The sequence below is a fragment of the Erinaceus europaeus genome, chromosome 4 (assembly GCF_950295315.1).
Source record: "Erinaceus europaeus chromosome 4, mEriEur2.1, whole genome shotgun sequence".
Classification (NCBI taxonomy): Eukaryota; Metazoa; Chordata; class Mammalia; order Eulipotyphla; family Erinaceidae; genus Erinaceus; species Erinaceus europaeus.
The window spans coordinates 58,027,370-58,049,678 of NC_080165.1; the positions used below are offsets into that span (position 1 = coordinate 58,027,370).

At 42.8% G+C, this 22,309-nt stretch overlaps 1 protein-coding gene across 1 annotated transcript in view; it reads left to right on the plus strand.

Annotated features, from left to right (window-relative positions):
* The first annotated feature begins 3,752 nt into the window (after positions 1 to 3,752).
* BLTP3A (bridge-like lipid transfer protein family member 3A) overlaps positions 3,753 to 22,309 on the plus strand; it is an 85,494-nt gene continuing 66,937 nt past the window's right edge. Inside the window, exon 1 of the mRNA XM_060189647.1 lies at positions 3,753 to 3,946. Coding sequence (XP_060045630.1) covers positions 3,903 to 3,946 — 44 coding nt within the window. The 5' untranslated portion in view covers positions 3,753 to 3,902. The remainder of the gene's footprint in view (positions 3,947 to 22,309) is intronic.

Consider the following 22,309-nt stretch of genomic DNA (forward strand, 5'->3'; position numbering starts at 1 on the left):
GCAGGTGTCTATCTTTCTCTCCTCCTCTCTGTCTTCCCCTCCCTCTCTCCATTTCTCTCTGTCCTATCCAACAACGACAACAACAATAATAACAAAAAAAAAAAACAATAATAACTACAACAATAAAACAACAAGGGCAACAAAAGGGAATAAATAAAATAAATATTAAAAAAAAAAAAAAAAGAAATGCGATCCTTGCATAGAGCCACAGGTTAACTGGGTCATCTTGTATGGAAAGAAGTCTGGTGGTGACCAAGTATTTGCCCCAATTACATACCTTCAGTCAGATGTTAACTTTCAGACTCCTAGATTCATTTGGTGAATAGGAGAAAAAAGCCTGGCCTACTTAGATTTTGCTAACTGAAGTGTTATGAAAGTTTACTTGGGGAGTGGGGCGGTAGTGCAACGGGTTAAGCGCACCTTGCGCAAAGTGAAAGGACTGGCGTAAGGATCCGGGTTTGAGCCCCCGGCTCACCATCTGTAGGGGAGTGGCTTCACAGGCAGGCAGGCAGGTCAGAAAGATCTATCTTTCTCTCCCCCTCTGTCTTCCCCTCCTCTCTTCATTTCTCTTTGTCCTATCCAACAACGACGACAATAAAAACAACAAAGGCAACAAAAAGAAAATAAATATTTTAAAAAATTAAAGATTACTTGGTAAATTGTTTTTCATGGAAACCTTAATATTAGCTAAATAGACACATAATCTCCCCTCCTAAGACAGACTCCAACATTTTCCTTACTTTAGACTCCAATATAGAATCATTGTATTTTAGACAAGTGCAAAAATAAAATTATCTGAATGTTAATAATTGTCCTTATTGTGAGGATGAGGAGGGTGAATTTCATTCTTACAGAAAATCTGCAAGAATTGTACAAATAAGACTTGAATACCTTTTTATTAGAATCATTTATTAGTAGCAGCTTGTCTCTATTTACTTTTTTAAAAATATATATATTTTTAATTTTTATTTATTCCTTGTTTTATTGTAGTTGTCGTTGTTATTGATTTCGTTGCTGTTGGACAGGACAGAGAGAAATGGAGAGAGGAGGGGAAGACAGAAGGGGAACGAAGGAGAGACCTACGGACCTGCTTCACCTCCTGTGAGGCAACTCCCCTGCAGGTGGGGAGCCGGGGGCTCAAACCGGGATCCTTATGCTGGTCCTGGCGCTTTGCACCACGTGCGCTTAACCCTCTGCACTACCGCCGGACTCCCAATTTACTTATTTTTGAATGATCTGAGAGGTTGCCTATATATCCTTTACCATAGATACTGATGTGTGTACTTTTTAAGAATAAATACATCCTCAATATAACTATGGTTAGGGTCCAGGTGATGGTGCACCCAGTTGAGTACACATACGTTGTGCAAGATCCTAGCTTTAAGCCCCAGGTCCCTGTGTTCAGACGAGAGGCTTCACAAGGGGTAAAAACAGTGCTGCAGGTGTCTTTATCTCTTACCCCCCCATGTCAATTTCTCTCTGTCTCTATCCATAATAAATAAAATTTAAAAGTGGAAAAATATATGATCATGGTTTTAGTTGTCAAACTCAGAAAGTATGATTTTGTTTCAATAATTAAGAAAATTTGATGCAGTAATTTACTAAATGTTTTAATTAATTTATTTATAAAATGGAAACACTGCCAAGGCCATAGGATAAGAAGGGTACAATTCCCACCACCAGAACTCCATATCCCACCCCCTCCCCTGATAGCTTTCCCATTCTTTTTTTTTTTATATTTATTCCCTTTTGTTGTCCTTGTTTTATTGTTTGTTTATTTATTCATTTATTTTATTAATGAGAAAGATAGGAGGAGAGAGAGAAAGAACCAGACATCACTCTGGTACATGTGCTCCCAGGGATTGAACTCAGGACCTCATGCTTGAGAGTCCAATGCTTTATCCACTGCACCATCTCCTGGACCACACTAGCCTTCCTATTCTGTAACCTTCTGGGAGCATGGACCAAGGGTCATTATGGGGTGCAGAAGGTGGAAGGTCTGGATTAAGTGCATATAGTACGAAATTTAAGGACAGGTGCAAGGGTCTTGCTTCAAGCCCCCAGCTCCTCACCTGCAAGGAGGTCACATCACAAGTGGTGAAGCAGGTCTGCAGGTGTCTCTCCTCTGCCTTCCCCTCCACTCTCAATTTCTCTCCTGTCCAGTAATAACAGCAGCAACAACAGTGGGGGAAAAAAGATGGCTGCTAAGAGCAGTGAATTTGTAGTGCAGGCACCGAGCCCCAGAGATAACTTTGGAGGCAAAAAACAAAAAGTGACCTGGAGAGGTGAAACCATGCATGCTCCAGGCCTGAGCTCCATAAGCAAACAAGCAAATACAAAGTAATGTTGGAGTAACTTCTGGGAGAAACTGAACTTACTATGATCAAGAGGCATAGTAATGTATGAAGTTTTGCTTATTTAAAAAACTCAACATTTACACGGTTGACTATTTTTAGACTATCTCTGGAATGAGGAAACATTATTTTAGGGAAAGGAAATGAATGGTTGAGGACAGGAGAAAGGGAGACATCTTGATTTTTGTTTTATGTACATGTACTCTCTTTTATTATAATTTAAAATTTTGTTAACAGTACGTTACAAGATTGTATGATCACCACACCATAAATGTATTCTTAATGTCAAGAACGAATGTTAAAATGAAATGGTCGGGAGTCCGGCGATAGCGCAGCGGGTTAAGCGCAGGTGGCGCAAAGCGCAAGGACCGGCATAAGGATCCCGGTAAGGATCCCGGTAAGGATCCCGGTTCGGGCCCCTGGTTCCCCACCTGCAGGGGAGTCGCTTCACAGGCGGTGAAGCAGATCTGCAGGTTTCCATCTTTCTCTTCCCTCCTGTCTTCCCCTCCTCTCTCCATTTCTCTCTGTCCTATCCAACAACCACGACAACAATAATAACAAGGGCAACAAAAGGGAATAAATATTAAAAAAATAAAGGAAGAAAATGAAAACAATTTTTTAAAAATGAAATGGTCGTCAGACTTTATGTATATGAGGCTCAGGGAAATAATTTGCTTATGATTTTGCTCGAAGGTTTAAGCTCAGAAAACAGGCACTTTCCCCCCTGGGCCTACAGAGCCAGTAAGTGGGCTGAATCTTAGTTCGGAGACTCCCTAAGTAGTAGTAACCTAGGGTAAGTTTCTTTCAACAATATCTCTAGTTTTCAGTTTCTTTTTACGTAAACTGAAGCTGGTCTCCTGTCATTTTAACAACAAGGGCCATCTGGGAGGGCATCCGTCTGCAGTGCCCCCCTTAGATACTGAGAAGACAGCTGTCCTTTAGAAGCGAAGAGGGGGACAAAGAGGATGAACAACATCAGCTCCCCCTCTCCTCTGAGCCCAGAATGGCCTGTGAGGCCCTGGAGACACACCCCGACAGACCCCGGAGTGGGGCTGACGCGAGTCAATGTGTGAGGGAAAAGAACAACAAATGGGCTAGCAGCTGCACCTTTCTCCAGGGAATTCCTGAAGAAGATGACGAGTACGCTGCTTTCTCCAGATCCTTGGATGTAACCGCCTGGCGTGAGCCTCTGACAGTAGAGAGGCTAAGCCCTCCGGACCTCGGGCCCAGAGCGGCAGACACCGGCTCCACCAGCCCCGCCCCCGGCCCGCGCGCTCCGCCCCCCGCCCTCCTACCGCTGCGCGCCTGCCGCCGCGAGCCTGCGGAGAGTGAGCGGCCGCGCGTATCTCCGCGTCGCTCTCGGCTGGCGGCCACGGCGCCGCGAGGGTGGGTGGGATCGTGGCGGAGCTCCGGGCGCTGGGAAACGCCATGGCGGCGGCTGTGCCATCCGGTCCCCGCTCGGCGGAGAGGTGAGGGGCCGCCTCTTCTCTGCGACTGGAAAGGCCAACAGCTGCCAGCCCGCCTCCCACGCGGACCGCGGCTTCGGCCATGGCCGGGATCATTAAGAAGCAGATCCTGAAGCACCTGTCCCGGTGAGCGCGCCGGCGCCGACCCCCGGCGGTCCCGACGCCCTTTCTCCCCAACCTCCCGAGACCCGCTTCCCTCCCTCCGCGCCCGCGCCCGGGCTCCCCTCCTGCAGCCCGAGCTGGCTTGGTGTGGTGGCCGCCGCCTCCAGTCCGGACAGCCCCGTTCGGCTCCCGCGGGGCCGGCTGACCGTTGTCACCGCTGTTCTTCCCTCCCGGCGCCGGGACCCCGATCCACTCGTAACGCTCACAGCCCCGCTCTTCCTGCCCCGGCGCTGCAGGATCTCCTGGCCTGCCGCCTCCAGCCCTCGGTCCCCGCACTACCCAGCAGGTCACCCCGTCCTTCCTCGCTCGTCCCCCCGCGGGCTCCATGTCGGTCTTTCCTGCCCACCCCGCGGCTTTGCTCTGGCGTTTGGACCCGCTCTCTCCCGAAGGGGCCCGGAGCCTCTTTACGCCTCACCCCGCCGCCTGCCTCTCCTCTCGGGCGCTGCTCTGCACCAGCCCCTCCGTCCCCGCCCGGTCCAGATAGTCGCGTCCCTCGCTTCTTTACTGTCTCTATCCGCTCCGATGCCAACTCAACTCGGTTTTTTTTTTTTTTTTCCTTCCCAGAAGCTCCCAGCGTCTCCTCCCCTTCGTCACCTTTCTGACCCTGTTGCATCACCCTTGACAAAAGATGTGATCTCTGCACCCAGGGTCCTTCCTCCTGTCTCCTTTCTCCTTCTTTTGCTTCTTAGTCTCCCGCACATAGATGAAAGGTCATGCGAGTTGGGTGAAAAGTTTCAGCAGCCTTCCTTCCCTTTAATAGGTTTTTTTCTTTGACACCCCTGTCAAAAGAATTATTCACGCAGAGGGTAGATAGCTTAATGGTTATGCAAAGAGACTCTCATGCCTGAGTCTTCAAATTCCCAGGTTCAGGCCCCCGCACCACCATAGACCAGAACTGAGCAGTGCTCTAGTTGAAAAATTAAAGTAATAATAATAAGGAATTATATTCACTTCTGCCTTGCCGCCATTTATGAAGTATCTTGTGTGGCTCGGCACTTTGGGCAGGAGGTGGGCGGCCTTGGCAGAACCCTTTTCAGGTGTAACTGAGTGACAGGCCAATGCCTGTATGATGAGTGGTGGCTGTTAAGAGTTCATGCCCGGGAAAGTTGGAAGCTAGCTTTCAACTGCTTGTATTTCACCTGTTGTATTCCCAGTTGGGGTGGGTGGTGCCTTAATACCTCTACTCACCTTTTTCATCTCAAGTGGAAGATCATTCAGGCCTTGGCTCCGCTGCAGTCAGTGGTTTTCAGGAGATAGGAGTGAGAAGCCAGACAACAAGGGAGCCCAGGGCCTTGCACTAATGTCTTTTTCATGATTTTCTCATTGTGTTGGTATATGGGGCTATTGCTGACACGGTATCCCCTTTTCTGACGAACACTGTGGCATATTTATTATTACTTTGATTTTGGATCTGAATTTAAGCAGGCATTAATTATATGATTACTTGGTTAATAACTAGAGTTGATTAATTAATTGATAAATTGGATTCAGATACATCTTTTGGTTAATCTTGAATTGTAAAGGTAAAAGCATAGTAAACTGGAAGGTAGCATGGTGGATAAAATATTAAGGTCTCAAACAGGAGGCCCTGAGTTTAGTACCTGGCATTGCATTTCTCTTATAAATAATTATTTATTAAAAAAGGTAAAAAAAAATAACATCCTGGGAGGTGTCATATTTGTAGAGTTTTGGGCTTCTAAGCCTGAGGTCCTAAGTGAAGTACCAGAGTGTTGCTGTGGTCTCTCTACCCTCTGTCTCATGAAATAAGTAAAATTAAAAAATATGGTAAGCTTCTACTTATCTCATTTAAAAAACAAAAGGGAAGACCGGTGGTAGCGCAGCGGGTTAAGCACACGTGTTGCAAAGCGCAATGACCCGGTGTGAGGATCCCCGTTGGAGCCCCCGGCTCCCCACCTGCAGGTGGTGAAGCAGGTCTGCAGGTGTATCTCTTTCTCTCCCCGTCTCTGTCTTCCCCTCCTTTCTCTATTTCTCTCTGTCCTATCCAACAGTGACGACATCAACAACAACAGCAATAATAACTAACTACAAGGATAATAAAAAACAACAAGGGCAACAAAAAGGGAAAATAAATAAATAAAATTTAAAAAAAAGAAGTAAAAGTATATTGGAGACTAGAGTCCAAAAATGCCTTTGGGTCTTGTACTCAGATTAACCTTTTTATAAAAATCTGAGGACTGCTCTACTCTGGTTTATGGTTGTTGGGGGATTGAATTTGGGACCTTGGAGCCTCAGGCATGAGTCTGTTTGCGTAACTATTATGCTGTCTCCCCCACCCCAGATTAGCTCTCTAAAACTCTTTTCCAAGTAGTATTCACTACGGTACTCTATAAATTTGTTTCTTCTGGGTAAAGATTTGAAAATAGGAATAATTGACTATTGGGAAATGGGACACATTTTTTATTGCCACCAGCATTACTACTGGGGCTTGGTGCCTGTACACCAATTGGTTGCCTAAACCATCACTCTTTGTGGCCTTTCTTTCTTTTTTTTTTTAAATAAAGACAAAGAAATTAAAAGGGAAGGGGGAGATAGGAAGAAAAAAGGGTGTCAGTTGGTGGCACACCTGGTTGAGCCCACATATCACAATGTGTAAGGATCTGGGTTCAAGTTCCCAGTCCCCACCTGCAGGGAGAAAGCAAAGATAATTAAAAGAGAGAGAGAGAGGACGAGAAAAAGAAAGACACAGGAGTGCAGCAGATTAGGTGCACGTAGCGTGAAGCGCAAGGACTGGTGTAAAGATCCCTGTTGGAGCCCCTGGCTCCCTACCTGCAGGGGCTTCGCTTCACAGGGTCTGCAGGTGTCTGTCTTTCTCTTCCCCTTTCTGTCTTCCCCTCCTCTCTCCATTTCTCTCTGTCCTATCCAACAACGATGACGTTAATAACAACAACAATGGTAACTACAGCAACAATAAGAAACAAGGACAACAAAAGGGAAAATAAATAAATATAAAAAAGAAAAACAAGGGCAACAAAATGGAAAATAGGTATAAAAAATTTAAAAAAAAGAAAAAGAAAGAAAAAAGAAAGACACTGTCCCTCTATCTGAAAACATTGGCCATATGCAGCACTGTTCACTCATGAAGCTAACCCCCTCCCCCCGTAGGTAGAAATGGGGTTTGAACCCTTGGGCCTTGCACATGGTGATATGTTTGCTTTGTTGGGTGTGCTACTGCCTGGTCCTGGGATAAATAATTTAAAAGAAAACTATCAATATTATTATTTTTTATGACTTTAATTTTCAAATTTTTAAATGTTTTTATTTTATTATTGGGTAGAAACAGAGAGGAATTGAGAGTGGAGGGAGAGACAAAGAGATACCTGAAGCTCTGCTCCACTGCTTGTGAAGCTTTCCCTCGGCAAGTAGGGACCAGGGGCTTGAACCTGCCACCTTGCACACTGCAATGTGTGCGCTTAACCATGTGTGCCATTGCCTGGCCCCTTTTAAGTTTTTTATTATCTTTATTGGATAGAGACAACCAGAAATTGAGAAGGAAAGGGGTGATAGAGAAGGAGACAGAGAAACACCAGCAGTACTGCTTCAGCACTCACAAAGCTTTTTCCCTGCAGGTGGGGACCCAGGTCCTTGTGGATTATAACGTGCTCATAACCAGGTGTGCCACCACCTGGCCCCCTTTTAAAAATATTTTTAAAATTTTATTGAGGGAGAACAAGACATAGAAAGACCAGAGCATTGCTCAGCTCTGGCTTATGGAGGTGCTGGAGATTGAACCTGGAACCTCAGAGCCTCAGGACATTATGCTGTCTCCCCAGCCTCAGTATTAATTTAAATGAAAACAGAGTCATAGAATTGTAGGGTTTAGAGGTTATCTCACCTAACAGAGCCTGGAGACTTCTTGTGAAATACAGATGGAAGTCTTCAGCCTTCAAGGCACTGGGGGAAACTCTAGTAGCATGATTGATCTCTCATTCTCTCTGTCTCTCTATCTGAAAACATTGGCCATATGCATTGAAGTCCCAGTGACAACAAAAAAGAAAAAGAAACAAACAAAAAGAAACCTGGACTCCTAGGTTTCTTTTCTTCTTTTTTTAAATCAGCACTGCTCAGTTCTGGCTTATGGCGGTTTGGGGGATTGAACCTGGGACTTGAGAGCCTCAGGCATGTAAGTCTCTTTGCATAACCATTATGCTATACCCCCACCCTTCTGAGATTTATTTTCTTCATCTGTGAAATGAGGATAATGATAATGGTATTTATATATAACTTAAAGGGTTATTGTGAAGGTTCCACGAGTTAATGTACATAACACTTTAGCACAATGTCTAACTCATAGATAGTGCCTAGTAAAACATTTGAAGTTTTTTTTTGTTTTTTGTGGGTGGGGGAGGAAGGCTACCACTTGTAGCAATTTAAAAAAAAAAATTATTTCTTTATTGGGGAATTAATGTTTTACATTCAACAGTAAATACAATAGTTTGTACATGCATAACATTCCCCAGTTTCCCATTTAACAATACAACCCCCACTATGTCATTTATCATCCTTCATGGACCTGTATTCTCCCCACCCACCCACCCCAGAGTCTTTTACTTGAGGGCAATACGCCAATTCCATTTCAGGTTCTACTTGTGTTTTCTTTTCTGATCTTGTTTTTCAACTTGGGCCTGAGAGTGAGATCATCCCATATTCATCCTTCTGTTTCATACTTATTTCACATAATATGAATTTTTCAAGGTCCATCCAAGATCGGCTGAAAACGGTGAAGTCGCCATTTTTTACAGCTGAGTAGTATTCCATTGTGTATATAGACCACAACTTGCTCAGCCACTCATCTGTTGTTGGACACCTGGGTTGCTTCCAGGTTTTGGCTATTACAAATTGTGCTGCCAAGAACATATGTGTACACAGATCTTTTTGGATGGATGTGTTGAGTTCCTTAGGATATATCCCCAGGAGAGGAATTGCAGGGTCATAGAGTAGGTCCATTTCTAGCCTTCTGAGAGTTCTCAGACTGTTCTCCACAGAGGTTGGACCAACTGACATTCCCACCAGCAGTGTAGGAGGGTTCCTTTGACCCCACACCCTCTCCAGCATTTGCTGCTGTTACCTTTTCTGATGTGTGACATTCTCACAGGAGTGAAGTGATATCTCATTGTTGTCTTGATTTGCATTTCTCTGACAATCAGAGACTTGGAGCATTTTTTCATGTGTTTCTCGGCCTTTTGGATCTCTTCTGTGGTGAATATTCTGTCCAAGTCCTCCCCCCATTTTTGGATGGGGTTATTTGTTGTCTTGTTGTTGAGTCTGGCAAGCTCTTTATATATGTTGGTTATTAAACTCTTATCTGATGTATGGCATGTAAAGATCTTCTCCCATTCTGTGAGGGGTCTCTTGGTTTGGGTAGTGGTTTCTTTTGCTGTGAAGAAGCTTTTTAATTTGATGTAGTCCCATAGGTTTATACTTGCCTTAGTCTTCTTTGTAATTGGATTTGTTTCATTGAAGATGTCTTTAAAATTTATGCTGAAAAGAGTTCTGCCAATATTTTCCTCTAAGTATTTGATAGTTTGTAGTCTAACATCCAAGTTCTTGATCCACTTGGAATTTACTTTTGTATTTGGTGAAATACAGTGATTCAGTTTCATTCTTCTGCATGTTTCAACCCGTTGTTTCCAACACCATTTATTGAAGAGACTCTGCTTTCCCCATGTAATAGTCTGGGCCCCTTTGTCAAAGATTAGATGTCCATAGGTGTGGGACCTCATTTCTGGGCTTTCAATTCTATTCCACTGGTCAGTGTCTCTGTTCATGTTCCAGTACCAAGCAGTTTTGATGACAATGGCCCTATAATACAATTTGAGATCTGGGAGTGTGATGCCTCCAGTTCTGTTCTTTTTTCTCAAGATTGTTTTGGCAATTCTAGTTCTTTCCTGGTTCCAGATAAACATTTGTAGCATTTGTTCTATTCTCCTAAAAAATGTGCTTGGGATCTTGATGGGGATACTTGTAGCAATTTGATAAAAACAACAGACTTCTCTAGAAAAGTTCACATATGCAAATGATATATATATATATTTTAAAGATTTTATTTATTTATGAGAAAGAGGAGGAGAAAGAACCAGACATCACTCTGGCATATGTGGTGCCGGGGATCAAACTCAGGGACCTCATGCTTGAGAGTCCAAAGCATTACCACTGCGCCTTCTCCGGGACCACGCAAATGATAATTTTTAAATGTAAGTTCTTAGGAGAGAATTATGAACTCCTAATGACTAAGCCATGTAAGTATTCTAGAACTAGGGGAATAATCCCTAATTCTTTATCCACTGTATATATTTTTTTTCCTCTAGGGTTATTGCAGGGCTCGGTGCCTGCACCATGAATCCACCGCTCCTGGAGGCCATTTTTTCCCCCTTTTGTTGCCCTTGATGTAGCCTTGTTGTGGTTATTATTATTACCATTGTTGATGTTGTTCGTTGTTGGATATGACAGAGAAATGGAGAGAGGAGGGGAAGACAGGGAAGGAGAGAAAGATAGACACCTGCAGACCTGCTTCACCACCTGTGAAGCGACTCCCCTGCAGGTGGGGAGCCGTGGGCTCCAACCGGGATCCTTACACCGGTCCTTTGGCTTTGAGCAACGTGCACTTAACCCACTGCGCCACCGCCCGACCCCCCTATACACTAATTTAAATGCTGAGGAAAGTAAGCCTTGAGAGGAAAAATAATTTGCCCAAGTAGCAATGGAAGATGTAATGAAGTAGATCCTATCATTCTAACTGATACATGTTTCTCTGTAGTTCACAATTCTGTGCACTCTCTGAAGATAGGGTTTTTTAAAGAAGAAAATTGAGGGCTGGGGAGATAGCATAATGGTTATGCAAAAAAGCCTTTCATGCCAAAGGTCCCGGGTTCAATCCCCAGCATTACTATAAACCAGAGCTGAGTGGTCTCTGGTTAAAAAAAAAAAGAAAAAAAAGAAGGAAGTTGAGAGTATGTTGGTATATTTAGTGCATTTTTAGTGATCTCTTTTAGATGAAGTTGGAATAGGTATGATAGACATTGGTGAGGTTTTAGATTTCCTTCATGTTCTTTGAGTGACTGAGGAGGAGTTTATTCAGGACTACAGGAGAAGGTGCTAAGATAGGAACCTGGTTGAGGGGGGAGGTCAAACTCCTGGGTCTTTCTATTTGTTTAACTTGGAAAAACCACTCCCACCACTGAAGTTCTGTGACCCCCAACCCTCAACCTTCAATGATAACCACCATAGTTCTCCCAAGATCTTAGAAACAGGTTGTCAGTCCATAACTTCTTTCCAACAGAAAACAAAGCTCATCCCAGCAGACCTTGTAAGTTTTGTTAAGGCATCATTCTGTGAGGACACTCCCATTGGCAATGTCCTACCACTGTCACCATTGGGCTTCCCTTCTTGTCTGTGATCCACAGACAGCAACTAATCCATGAAATGAGAGTCAACCCCCTCTCTGTAACTGAGTCATGATTATAGTGACACAAAGCTGATGCCCTGTACTGTGTCCCTTCCTCACAGGGTAGCAGTACCCAAGGAAGAAGCATAGGGAAGCCATAGTGAGAGGTCAGTACATGATTGAGATTATCAAGGGACGGCTATGACCTTCTGAGTAGATGATTTCTCTGGATAGTTTTGTGCTTTATTTTTAAATATAGTCTATATTTAACAATATTCATAGGTTGTTGAAAACTGCAACATTTAAAGAAATAACATATGATAAAGACAATCATGTGTGGTAGCTTTCCCAGTAGAACACACATGTTATCATGGTCAGGCCTCTAGTCCCACCTTCAGGGAGGAGCTTCACAAATGATGAAGTAGTGCTACAGGTGTCTTGTCTCTCCTTATCTTTGTCTACCTCTCCAAGTCTTTTTTAAAAAAAATGTTTTTATTTAATTTTTTTAATTGTAATCTTTATTAGGTAGAGACAGGGAGAAATTGAGAGGAGGGGAGATAGAGTAAGAGACAGAGAGACACATGCAACCCTGCTTCACCACTCGTGAAGCTTTCCCCCTGCAGGTGGGGACCAGGGGCTTGAACTTGGGGCTTTGTGCACTGTAGTGTGTGCAATTAACCAGGTTCACAACCACCTGGCCCCTCTTTTTTCTTTTTTTAATATTTTATTTGTATTACTTTTATTTATTTATTGAATAGAGACAGAAATTGAAAAGGAAGGGGGAGATTAAATACTATTAATTTTTATCTTTATTTACTAAAATTGCTCATGAGCGATTACTGTTAGTTTCTGGAAGTACCCATTTAGTATATTCAAGATTGTGACTAACTTATCCAAGTATTTAATTCTCTAGAAGTAGAATTATGTTTCTTAATATTTTCATGCAAAGAGGTAGATATTAATACTGTTTGTTTCAATATTGACGAGAAGAAAATAAGAGTTTTTCCTTGTTTTATCATTTTTTCCCCTTATACCAAGGCACACTACGAGGAATAAACTTAGACCTGGGCTGGGTAGATAGCATAATAGTTATGCAAACAGATTCTCATGCCTGAGGCTCCTAAGTCCTATGTTCAATCCCCCTGTCACACCATAAACCAGAACTGAGCAGTGCTCTGGTTTAAAAAAAAGGAATAAACAGACCTAGGATAGGCGGATGTCTGAAAGGTACATATGGGGTTTAGTTTTAGAGGACTTACTTAACAGTTTAAGAAGATAACCTAAGGTCAAATTTTGGCACACCTTGTTAAGCGTATATGTTACTATGCACAAGGTCCTGAGTTCAAGCTCCTGGTCTTCACCTGCAAAGGGGAAGTTTCATGAGCATTAAGGCAGTGCTACAGGTGTCTCTCTTCTTTCTCTCTCTCTCTCTCTCTCTTTTTCTTGCTTTCCCCTCTCCCCTTTCAATTTCTCTGTCTCTATCAAAAAAAAAAAGATAAGGAAAATAAAGACATTACTAAAAGAAGAAGATAGTACAGGGGCTGGGGGGTGGTGCACTCTTTAGAGTGTACACATTACAATGCACAAGAACGGTGTTCAAGCCCCAGGTCCCACCTGCAGGGGAGAAGCTTCATGATTGTTGAAGTAGTATGGCAGGTGTCCTTTTTTTTTTTTTATCTCTTTATCTCCACTTCCGTCTCAATTTCTCTGTCATTATAAAAATAAAATAAAGGGGGTCGGGCGGTGGCGCAGTGGGTTAAGCGCATGTGGCGCAAAGTGCAGAGACCAGCGTAAGGATCCCAGTTCCAACCCCCGGCTCCCCACCTGCAGGGGAGTCGCTTCACAGGCAGTGAAGCAGGTCTGCAGGTGTCTATCTTTCTCTCCCCATCTCTGTCTTCCCCTCCTCTCTCCATTTCTCTCTGTTCTATCCAGCAACAAACAACATCAACAATGGCAATAATAATAGCCACAACGAGGCTACAACAAAAAGGGAGAAAAAACTGGCCTCCAGGAGTGGTGCAGGCACCGAGCCCAGCAATAACCCTGGAGGGAAAATAAAATAAAATAAAAACTTTTTTAAAAAGGATAATTTGTTTTTTAAAAAGAAGATAGTGAAGGGAAAACACAAAGCGGAACTTGGACTGGAGTTGTTGTATTTTGCACCAAAGTAAGAGACTGTAGGGCAGGAAAGAGGGTTCAGGTCCTGGAACATGACTTAGTGAGGGTTGAATGGAAATGTGGAAAACTGATAAATGTTACACATGTACAAACTATTGTATTTTACTATTGACTGTAAACCACTAATTCCCAAAAAAGAAATTTTAAAAAAAGATAGCATAGTCTTATGCTGTATTTTAGAGTAAAACAGAGGTTACTTATTTTTCTTTAATTAATATAGAACATGACTGAATAATATCAAGTATAGTAATAACTACTGAGCAAAAATATTCATATTTTGTAATATATATGCATTTGTAAGAGAGAGGCAATATCACTCTGGTACATGTTATGCTTGGGATCAAACTCCAGGACCTCATTCTTGAGAGTTGAATGCCTTATTTACTCTACCACCTTCTGGACTGTGAACAAAAAGATTATTTTCATCATAATCCAATTCTCTCAACCAGCTGGTGTGTGTCCTCTACCTCCAGAAGGTATTGTGACCCTTGGCTACTTTGATAAACAGCTTTGAGTTGGGAAAGTAGGTGCAGGAAAGGATATGTGTGTGTGTGTGTGTGTGTGTGTGTATATTTAAAGATTTTTATTTATTTATGAGAAAGATAGGAGGAGAGAGAGAGCCAGATATCACTCTGGTACATGTGCTGTTGGGGATTGAACTCAGGACCTCATGCTGGAGAATCCAGTGCTTTATCCACTGTGCCATTTCCCAGACCACACGGATGTGTTTATTTTGAGGGCACAGTTGGAACTCAGGGAATCTTAGACTTGGTGAGTGTGGGCAAGCAAAAAGGGGGAGAGGCAAAGACATTCAATTCACTTAGTATCATTAAAAGTTTTATTTATGTTTTTAAAGTGCAACTTAAAAAAAAAAAGTTTTAAGTTTTATTTTACCAGAACACTGCTCATCTCTGGCTTATGGTGGTGTGGGGAATTGAGCCTGAGACCTTGGAGGCTCAGGCGTTAGTCTCTTTGCATAGCCATTATATTACCTCTGTCACAAAAGAGTTTGTTTTTTTAAAATATTTTTTAGAAAAAACTTTTTAACTTTTATATTTATTTTTTTATTTTTATTTATTCATCCCCTTTTGTTGCCCTCGTTTCATTGTTGTAGTTACTGATGTCGTCGTTTGATAGGACAGAGAGAAATGGAGAGAGGAGGGGAAGACAGAGATGGGGAGAGAAAGATAGACACCTGCAGACCTGCTTCACCACCTATGAAGCGACTCCCCTGCAGGTGATCCTTACGCAGGTCCTTGTGCTTTGTGCTGCATGCATTTAACCCGCTGCGCTAATGCCCGACATCCAGATTTGTTTGTTTTTCTGAGAGAAAGACTGATCAGAGCATTTTGTGGTCATATATGGTACTGCTATGTGTGGAACCTAGGGCCTTCAGACTTGGAAAGCCTGTGTTCTCTCCACAAAGTAATCTCTCTAGGGGCCTTTTTTCTTTGTGTGATGAGACAAATTTGCTACGAGTGTTGGTATTAGCTAATAAAAAACATTTTCTAGAAATATTAAAAAGTCAAATTTAGGGAGTCAGGCGGTAGCGCAGCGGGTTAAGCGCACGTGGCGTGATGCGCAAGGACCAGAGTAAGGATCTCGGTTAGAGCCCCGGACTCCCCACCTGCAGCGGAGTCGCTTCACAAGCGGTGAAGCAGGTCTGCAGGTGTCTTTCTCTCCCCTCTCTGTCTGTCACAACACTTTATTCAATACATATACAATCCCAATTCCCCAGTACCTCTCCTATGAACTATAACCGTGCAGGTAAGGTCTCGTCAGTGATGTCCTCTGGCCAGTCTGGTCTCTCTGGCAGGTCCGGATGCTGGTGCCCAGCCTAGAGAGCAGTTTGGCAGTCTGTGGTCAGCGTAGATAGCAGGCAGTCTGGTCTCTGCACGTCCGGATGTGGTCAGCCTGAAGAACGGTCAGCCTGGGTCCTGGGTTGAGCTGAAGTGGTTGTGCAAACAAGCGGATGGGCGCAGGAGAGTGACGTCAGGCATTGCTCCGTTTCAGTCAGTCTGTTCAGTGTTCATTTCACTGACTTTCTATCCTATGCTTCCCCCGCTGGGGGTGTGGAGTTACACCACCTCTCAGCCAATTAGGTTCGCGCTTGTCTAACATGTCAAACTAAACTTACCAACCTAAACAGGCGCATCTCTTATTTCAGGCTGGAGACTCTGGTTGCTGTTTGTGAGGAAAATTATTTTTCTCTGTCCCAAAAATATTTTGACTTAGTTTTACACAAATATTTACCACTAACTTCTTTAACACGTCAAACTAAGCTTATCAACCTAAACAGGCACATCTTTTATCTCAGGTTCAAGCCTCTGGTTGCTGTTTGTGAGGAAAAAAATTTTTTAAAAAATATTTTATTTATTTATTAATGAGAAACATAGGAGGAGAGAGAAAGAGCCAGACATCACTCTGGTACATGTGCTGCCGGGGATTGAACTCAGGACCTTATGCCTGAGAGTCTGATGGTTTATCCACTGCGCCACCTCCCGGACCACAGGAAAATATTTTTCTCTTTCTCAAAAATATTTTGACATATATTTACCACCAACTTCTCACAAATATTCACCAGTAGTTTCATAAATATTTTTCTTTCTTTTTTTTTTTAATATTTATTTTATTTATTTATTCCCTTTTGTTGCCCTTGTTGTAGTTTTTTTTGTTGCCTTATTGTTGTAGTTATTGTTGTTGTTGTCGTTGTTGGATAGGACAGAGAGAAGTGGAGAGAGGAGGGGGAAGACAGAGAGGGGGAGAGAAAGATAGACACCTGCAGACCTGCTTCACCGCCTGTGAAGCGACTCCCCTGCAGGTGGGGAGCCGGGATTCGAACCGGGATCCTTATGCCGGTCCTTGTGCTTTGCGCCACCTGCGCTTAACCCGCTGCGCTACAGCCCGACTCCCTCATAAATATTTTTCACACATTTCATTACAAACACTTTTCACTCCTAGGCACACAAATATTATTCTAAGTTCACACTTCTTATATATCAATATTATTTTAAGTACACACTTTTTATTATTTTGTCACTTCATTAAATATTTTAATATTTTAAATATTCAGTCATTCTAATGTTACTACAGATCTGGGCATTGGTCACAACATATCTGTTCTCAACCTCTGTCTTAAAGGTACCTTGTTTTCTTCTGGTATATATAGAGGACACCTGACTGAATGCATGAATTTTCCTGTTCCTGACACTACAGTAGATTAAGTCTATAGCGTTCTGACTCTTTATGGTGAGGCCTCTCTTCCTCCCTCCATCTTTCCCTTCCTTTGGTTCTTCTTTAGCAGCTCTGGCATGTGGTGGTGCAGGGGATTGAACCTGAGAGTTTGGAGCCTAAGGCATAAGAGTCTCTGCATAGCCATTATGCCGTCTACTCCCCCACCCAGATGGTGAACTGTCTGAAGGAACAGAGAGGTGAAGTTTTTTTTTGTTTGTTTTTTTTCTTTCTTGGAGTATGGTCTTTTAGGTCATTGACATCATTGTTTTGCAGCAAGGATTTTTTTTTCTTTCTAGTTACGATTCAGGGGTACAACATGTGTTTAATGACTGATGCCTCAGATATGATGTCATACATTATGCAAAATAACTGATCACAAGTGTTGTAAATGACATCCAATTAAAATTACTTGTCAAGGCAAAAAATAAGGAGTTGAAGCATGACATTTATTCTTTTGCAAAAGGGCGTGCCACCAACAGTGACTGTCAGGCAGCAGCGCACCCCCCTCAGCCTTTTCTCATCTTTTATACCTGATGCAGAACTGTTTCCTCCACCCCTGGGCTAGGCTTCAGAGCTCAAATCTCCCCTAAATAAGGAAAAGAGGAAGAGAGTCTGAGGGTCTCTGCTGGAGAATCAGCAAGCACTGCAAAGAGCTGACCTAAAGAATGCAAAACTACTGGCTACAGGTGGTCATAGAGAATGATTTATAAACAGAATTTTTGTACTAACCAGTTGTTCTATTCTTGTTCTTTTGTAAAGAGGACCTAACCATCTCTGACACAAGAAACACTGTTTTTCATCCCTGTTGACTTTTGAATGGTTGATATTTAGATAGGTGGATTACCTGCTCACTTTATAAAAACTTAGAATGTAATTTAGTTTTACATAGAAACCCAAGGTAGTTCATAGCTTTAAACTATAGAGAATGTTCCAGGACTGCAGTTAGCACTGGAAAAGATTGTCTTGAAGTTTAATTAGTTTGTTACCATTTTAGAAAATGTTAATCTTGGCAATTCCACTCAGGCAGTTGAATTTATTTATTTACTTTAAATTTTTATTAGTGATTTAATAATGATCAACAAGATTGTAAGATAATGGGGGTACAATTCCATATAGTGCCTACCACCAGTGTTCCGTGTTCCATCCTCTCGATTGGAAGCTTCCCTATTCTTGTGGGGTGCAGAAGGTGGGAGTTCTGGCTTCTTTAATTGCTTCTCTGCTGGACATGGACATTGACAGTTTGATCCATACTCTCAGCCTGTTTCTATCTTTTCTTAGTGGGATAAGACTCTAGAGACGTGAGACTTTGCGACACACTGGTAAAGGTTGTCTGCCCTGGAAAGATGGCATTATAGTTGTATCTACAACTTGGTGGCTGAAAGGCAGTAATATATGAAGCAGGACAAATTGTTTAATAAACAGGAACCCAAAGGTAGGAATAGAACAGATGAAATCAGGGGTCTTCGTGTTGGAAGAAGCTAGGAAGTCTATTTTAGGTATGTTCCAAGGGGCCCATGACTTAGTAATTTATGCCTTTGAGTCTGATAGCTAACATACAGGTGGGCTAAAAATATTATCTGAGAAGATGGTGTCAGTTTAGAATAGGGCTAGAAAGCTGGATTAGGGCAGAGTAGCTCCCAAACATGAGGAAAGAATATAAATGCCATTAACTGATTACTCCACTGATCTGACCTAGGGCCCATATATTGTGCAGTAAGTCAGCTTTCCCCTTACTTAATGCTGCAGTCTATTTACATAACCACTGTTAACTAAGAACCGCCCTTCCTACAGGGCATTGGTTTAATCCCCACTGGTTCACGATGTTCACGCCCCCTCTCATAGTACACCCTGATTTCACCAGTCTCTTTTTGCTTCACCCTCTCTACATCACATCCTGTTTCCACCCTACTTGGTGAGTATATATACAGCTGCTTTTCTGAGTAAACGCACTTGGGATTGCCTTCTGGCTCCGAGAGTCCCAGAGTGTATCTCCTGCGACACTAGCCCAGCACAAGTTCCTGATCCCTCTCCCACACAGCATCCTAGGTTGGCTCCAGTTGAGTTCTCTCCAACCCAGAGAGCACTTGATCGGGAAGAAGCACCCTCAGGCTACCCCAGCAATATATATTCCTACTTAGCACAGGAGCCTGTGTGACCTGAGTCCCTGTCAGTCTGAGCTCTCAGTCCATGATCACAGCTGGGGACATTCTAGTCTACACTCATTTCAGGACCAGTCTTTCTTCTTTCTTTTTTTCTTTTTCCATTTCTCCCTTCCTTCCTTCCTTCCTTCCTTTTCCTTCCTTTCTTTTTATAAAAGATATTCTTATTTATTCATTATTGGATAGAGATAGAGAAATTGAGAGCAGAGGGAGAGAGATAGCCCTACTTAACCACTTGTGAAGCTTTCCCCCTGCAGGTGGGAGCCAGGGGCTTGAAACTGGGTCATTGTGCACTGTAACATATGCGTTCAACCAGGTGCGCCACCACCTGGCCCCAGGACCAGTCTTTCTCAAGGGACAAAGTAGGCTGATCTAGCCTCACTCCCTTCAGAGAGTGGGGCAGTCCCTACCATTGCTGCTCTACAGTGAGGGCAAGGTCCTGGAGAGGCCCACGAGTGCTTTTGATGATGTTACTGATGGAAGTGACCATTGACTGTGGAGAGAGGGATCTATTAGAGGACTAAGCCCATAATATCTATGTGGGAGTCCAAGAATTCCCTGACTATAGCCCCAAATGATGGGGTGGCCTGATATTGACCAAAAAGGCCATCATTAAAATGATCTAGTCTTTTTAGGCAATTGACTTTTTAAGGTTGAGGGTCTGGGTGGTGGTGTACCCAGTAGAACACACACGTTACCATGCACAATGAACTTGGGTTCAAGTCCCTGATTACCATCTACAGAAAGAACAGTTTCTTTCTGTTTTTTTTTTTTTTTTAATGTGTTCTGGTCCATGGGGCACCATCATCTTATGATTATTATTTATTTGATTTATTTTATTTTTTTGAGAGAGAGAAAGACCAGAGCACTGCTCAGTTCTGGCTTATGGTGGTGTGGGGAATTAAACCTGGGACTTTTGGAGCTGCAGGCATGAGAATCTCTTTGCATAACCATTATGCTATCTCCCCTACCCAGAAGCAGTGAAGCAGTGTTGCAGGAGTCTATTTTTCTCTCTCCCTATTTCCCTCTTCCCTCTCAATTTCTGTTTCTATAAAAAGAAAAGGGGATTGGGAGTTTGGCAGTAGTGCAGTGGGTTAAGCACAGGTGGTGCTAAGCACAAGGACTGGAGTAAGGACCCTGGTTCAAGCCCCTGGCTCCCCACCTGTAGGGGAGTCGCTTCAAAGTTGGTGAAGCAGGTCTGCAGGTGTCTTCTATCTTTCTCTCCCCGTCTCTGTCTTCCTCTCCTCTCTCTCCATTTCTCTCTGTCCTATACAACAATGACAACAGCTAGAAATGGACCTACCCTATGACCCTGCAATTCCTCTCCTGGGGATATATCCTAAGGAACTCAACACATCCATCCAAAAAGATCTGTGTACACATATGTTTTTGGCAGCACAATTTGTAATAGCCAAAACCTGGAAGCAACCCAGGTGTCCAACAACAGATGAGTGGCTGAGCAAGTTGTGGTATATATACACAATGGAATACTACTCAGCTGTAAAAAATGGTGACTTCACCATTTTCAGTCGATCTTGGATGGACCTTGAAAAAATCATGTTGAGTGAAATAAGTCAGAAACAGAAGGCTGAATATGGGATGATCTCACTCTCAGGCCCAAGTTGAAAAACAAGATTAGAAAAGAAAACACAAGTCGAACCTGAAATGGAATTGGAGTATTACACCAAAGTAAAAGACTCTGGGGTGGGTGGGTGGGTGGGTGGGGAGAATACAGGTCCATGAAAGATGATGAATGACATAGTGGGGGTTGTATTGTTACATGGGAATCTGGGGAATGTTATGCATGTACAAACTATTGTATTTACTGTTGAATGTAAAGCATTAATTCCCCAATAAAGAAATAAATTATTAAAAAAAAACAATGACAACAATAAAACAACAAGGGCAACAAAAAGAGAATACATAAATATTTTTTAAAAAACGGGATGACAGATGGCTACCTGAATTGGTGCTTTTATCATGCAGAAACCTAGGCACCAAGCCACTGTGATAATACTGAAAAAAAAAAAAAAAGGTTGAGAACTACTGACTAATACTAAATTCTGTAGCAGGTGAAGTTTATTCTTTTTCTTTTTTCTTTCTTCTTTTCTTTTCTACCAGAACACTGCTTAGCTCTGGTTTATGGTGGTGCAAGGGATTGGGACTTTGGAGCTGCAGGCATGAGTCTGTTTGCATAACCATTATGCTATCTCCCCCTACCCTTAAGTTTATTCTTGATACATTTTTTTCCCTTCTTTATGTTCCTTTCTCACATTCCAAGGTGATGCACCTTCTGATGCACCTCATTGACTTGATTCTACCGTCAGTGCTCATTCTCAAGTATAGACCATATGTTAGGCCACAAAGACAGCATCAACAAATTCAATAGCATTGAAATCATCCCAAGCATCTTCTTAAACCACAGTGGAATTAAACTAACACTTAACAATCAACAATAGACTAGTAAGAGTCCCAAAATGTGGAAGCTCAACAGTACACTACTTAACAACTACTGGGTCAAAGAGGAAATAAAGGAAGAAATCAAAATGTTGGGAGTCGGGTTGAAGCGCAGAGGGTTAAGTGCACGTGGTGCAAAGTGCAAGGACTGGAGTAAGGATCCCGGTTCGAGCCCCCGGTTTGAGCCCCTGGCTCCCCACCTGTAGGGAAGTTGCTTCACAGGTGGTGAAGCAGGTCTGCACATGTTTGTCTTTCTCTCCCCCGCTCTGTCTTCCCCTCCTCTCTCCATTTCTCTCTGTCCTATCTAACAATGATGACACCACCACCACCACCACCAATAATAACTACAACAACGAAAAACAAAAAGGCAAAATAAATAAATATTAAAAAGATAATAAAAAAAAGAAATCAAAATGTTTCGAGAGTCCAATGAAAAGGAAGACACAAGGGGCCAGGTGGTGGCGCACCTGGTTGAACGCACATGTTACAGTGCGCAAGGACCCAGGTTTGAGCCCCTGGCCCTCACCTGCAGGGGAAAGCTTCACAAGTTGTGAAGCAGTGCTACAGGTGTCTCTCTGTCTCTCTCCCTCTCTATCACCTCCTTCCCTCTCAATTTCTGACAGTCTCTATCCAGCAAATAAAGATAAAAAATAAAGAAAAAAAAAGAAAATGAAGACACAAGCTATCAAAATTTTTGGGACATAGCTAAGGCAGTACTGAGAGGAAAGTTCATAGCCATACAAGCACACATTAGGAAATAAGAAAAAGCACAAATAAACAGCCTGATCGCACATCTTAAAGACCTAGAAGAAGAACAAAGGAACCCTAAAGCAACCAGAAGGACAGAAGTCACTAAAGTTATGGCAGAAATAAATGACATTGAAAACAAGAAAACTA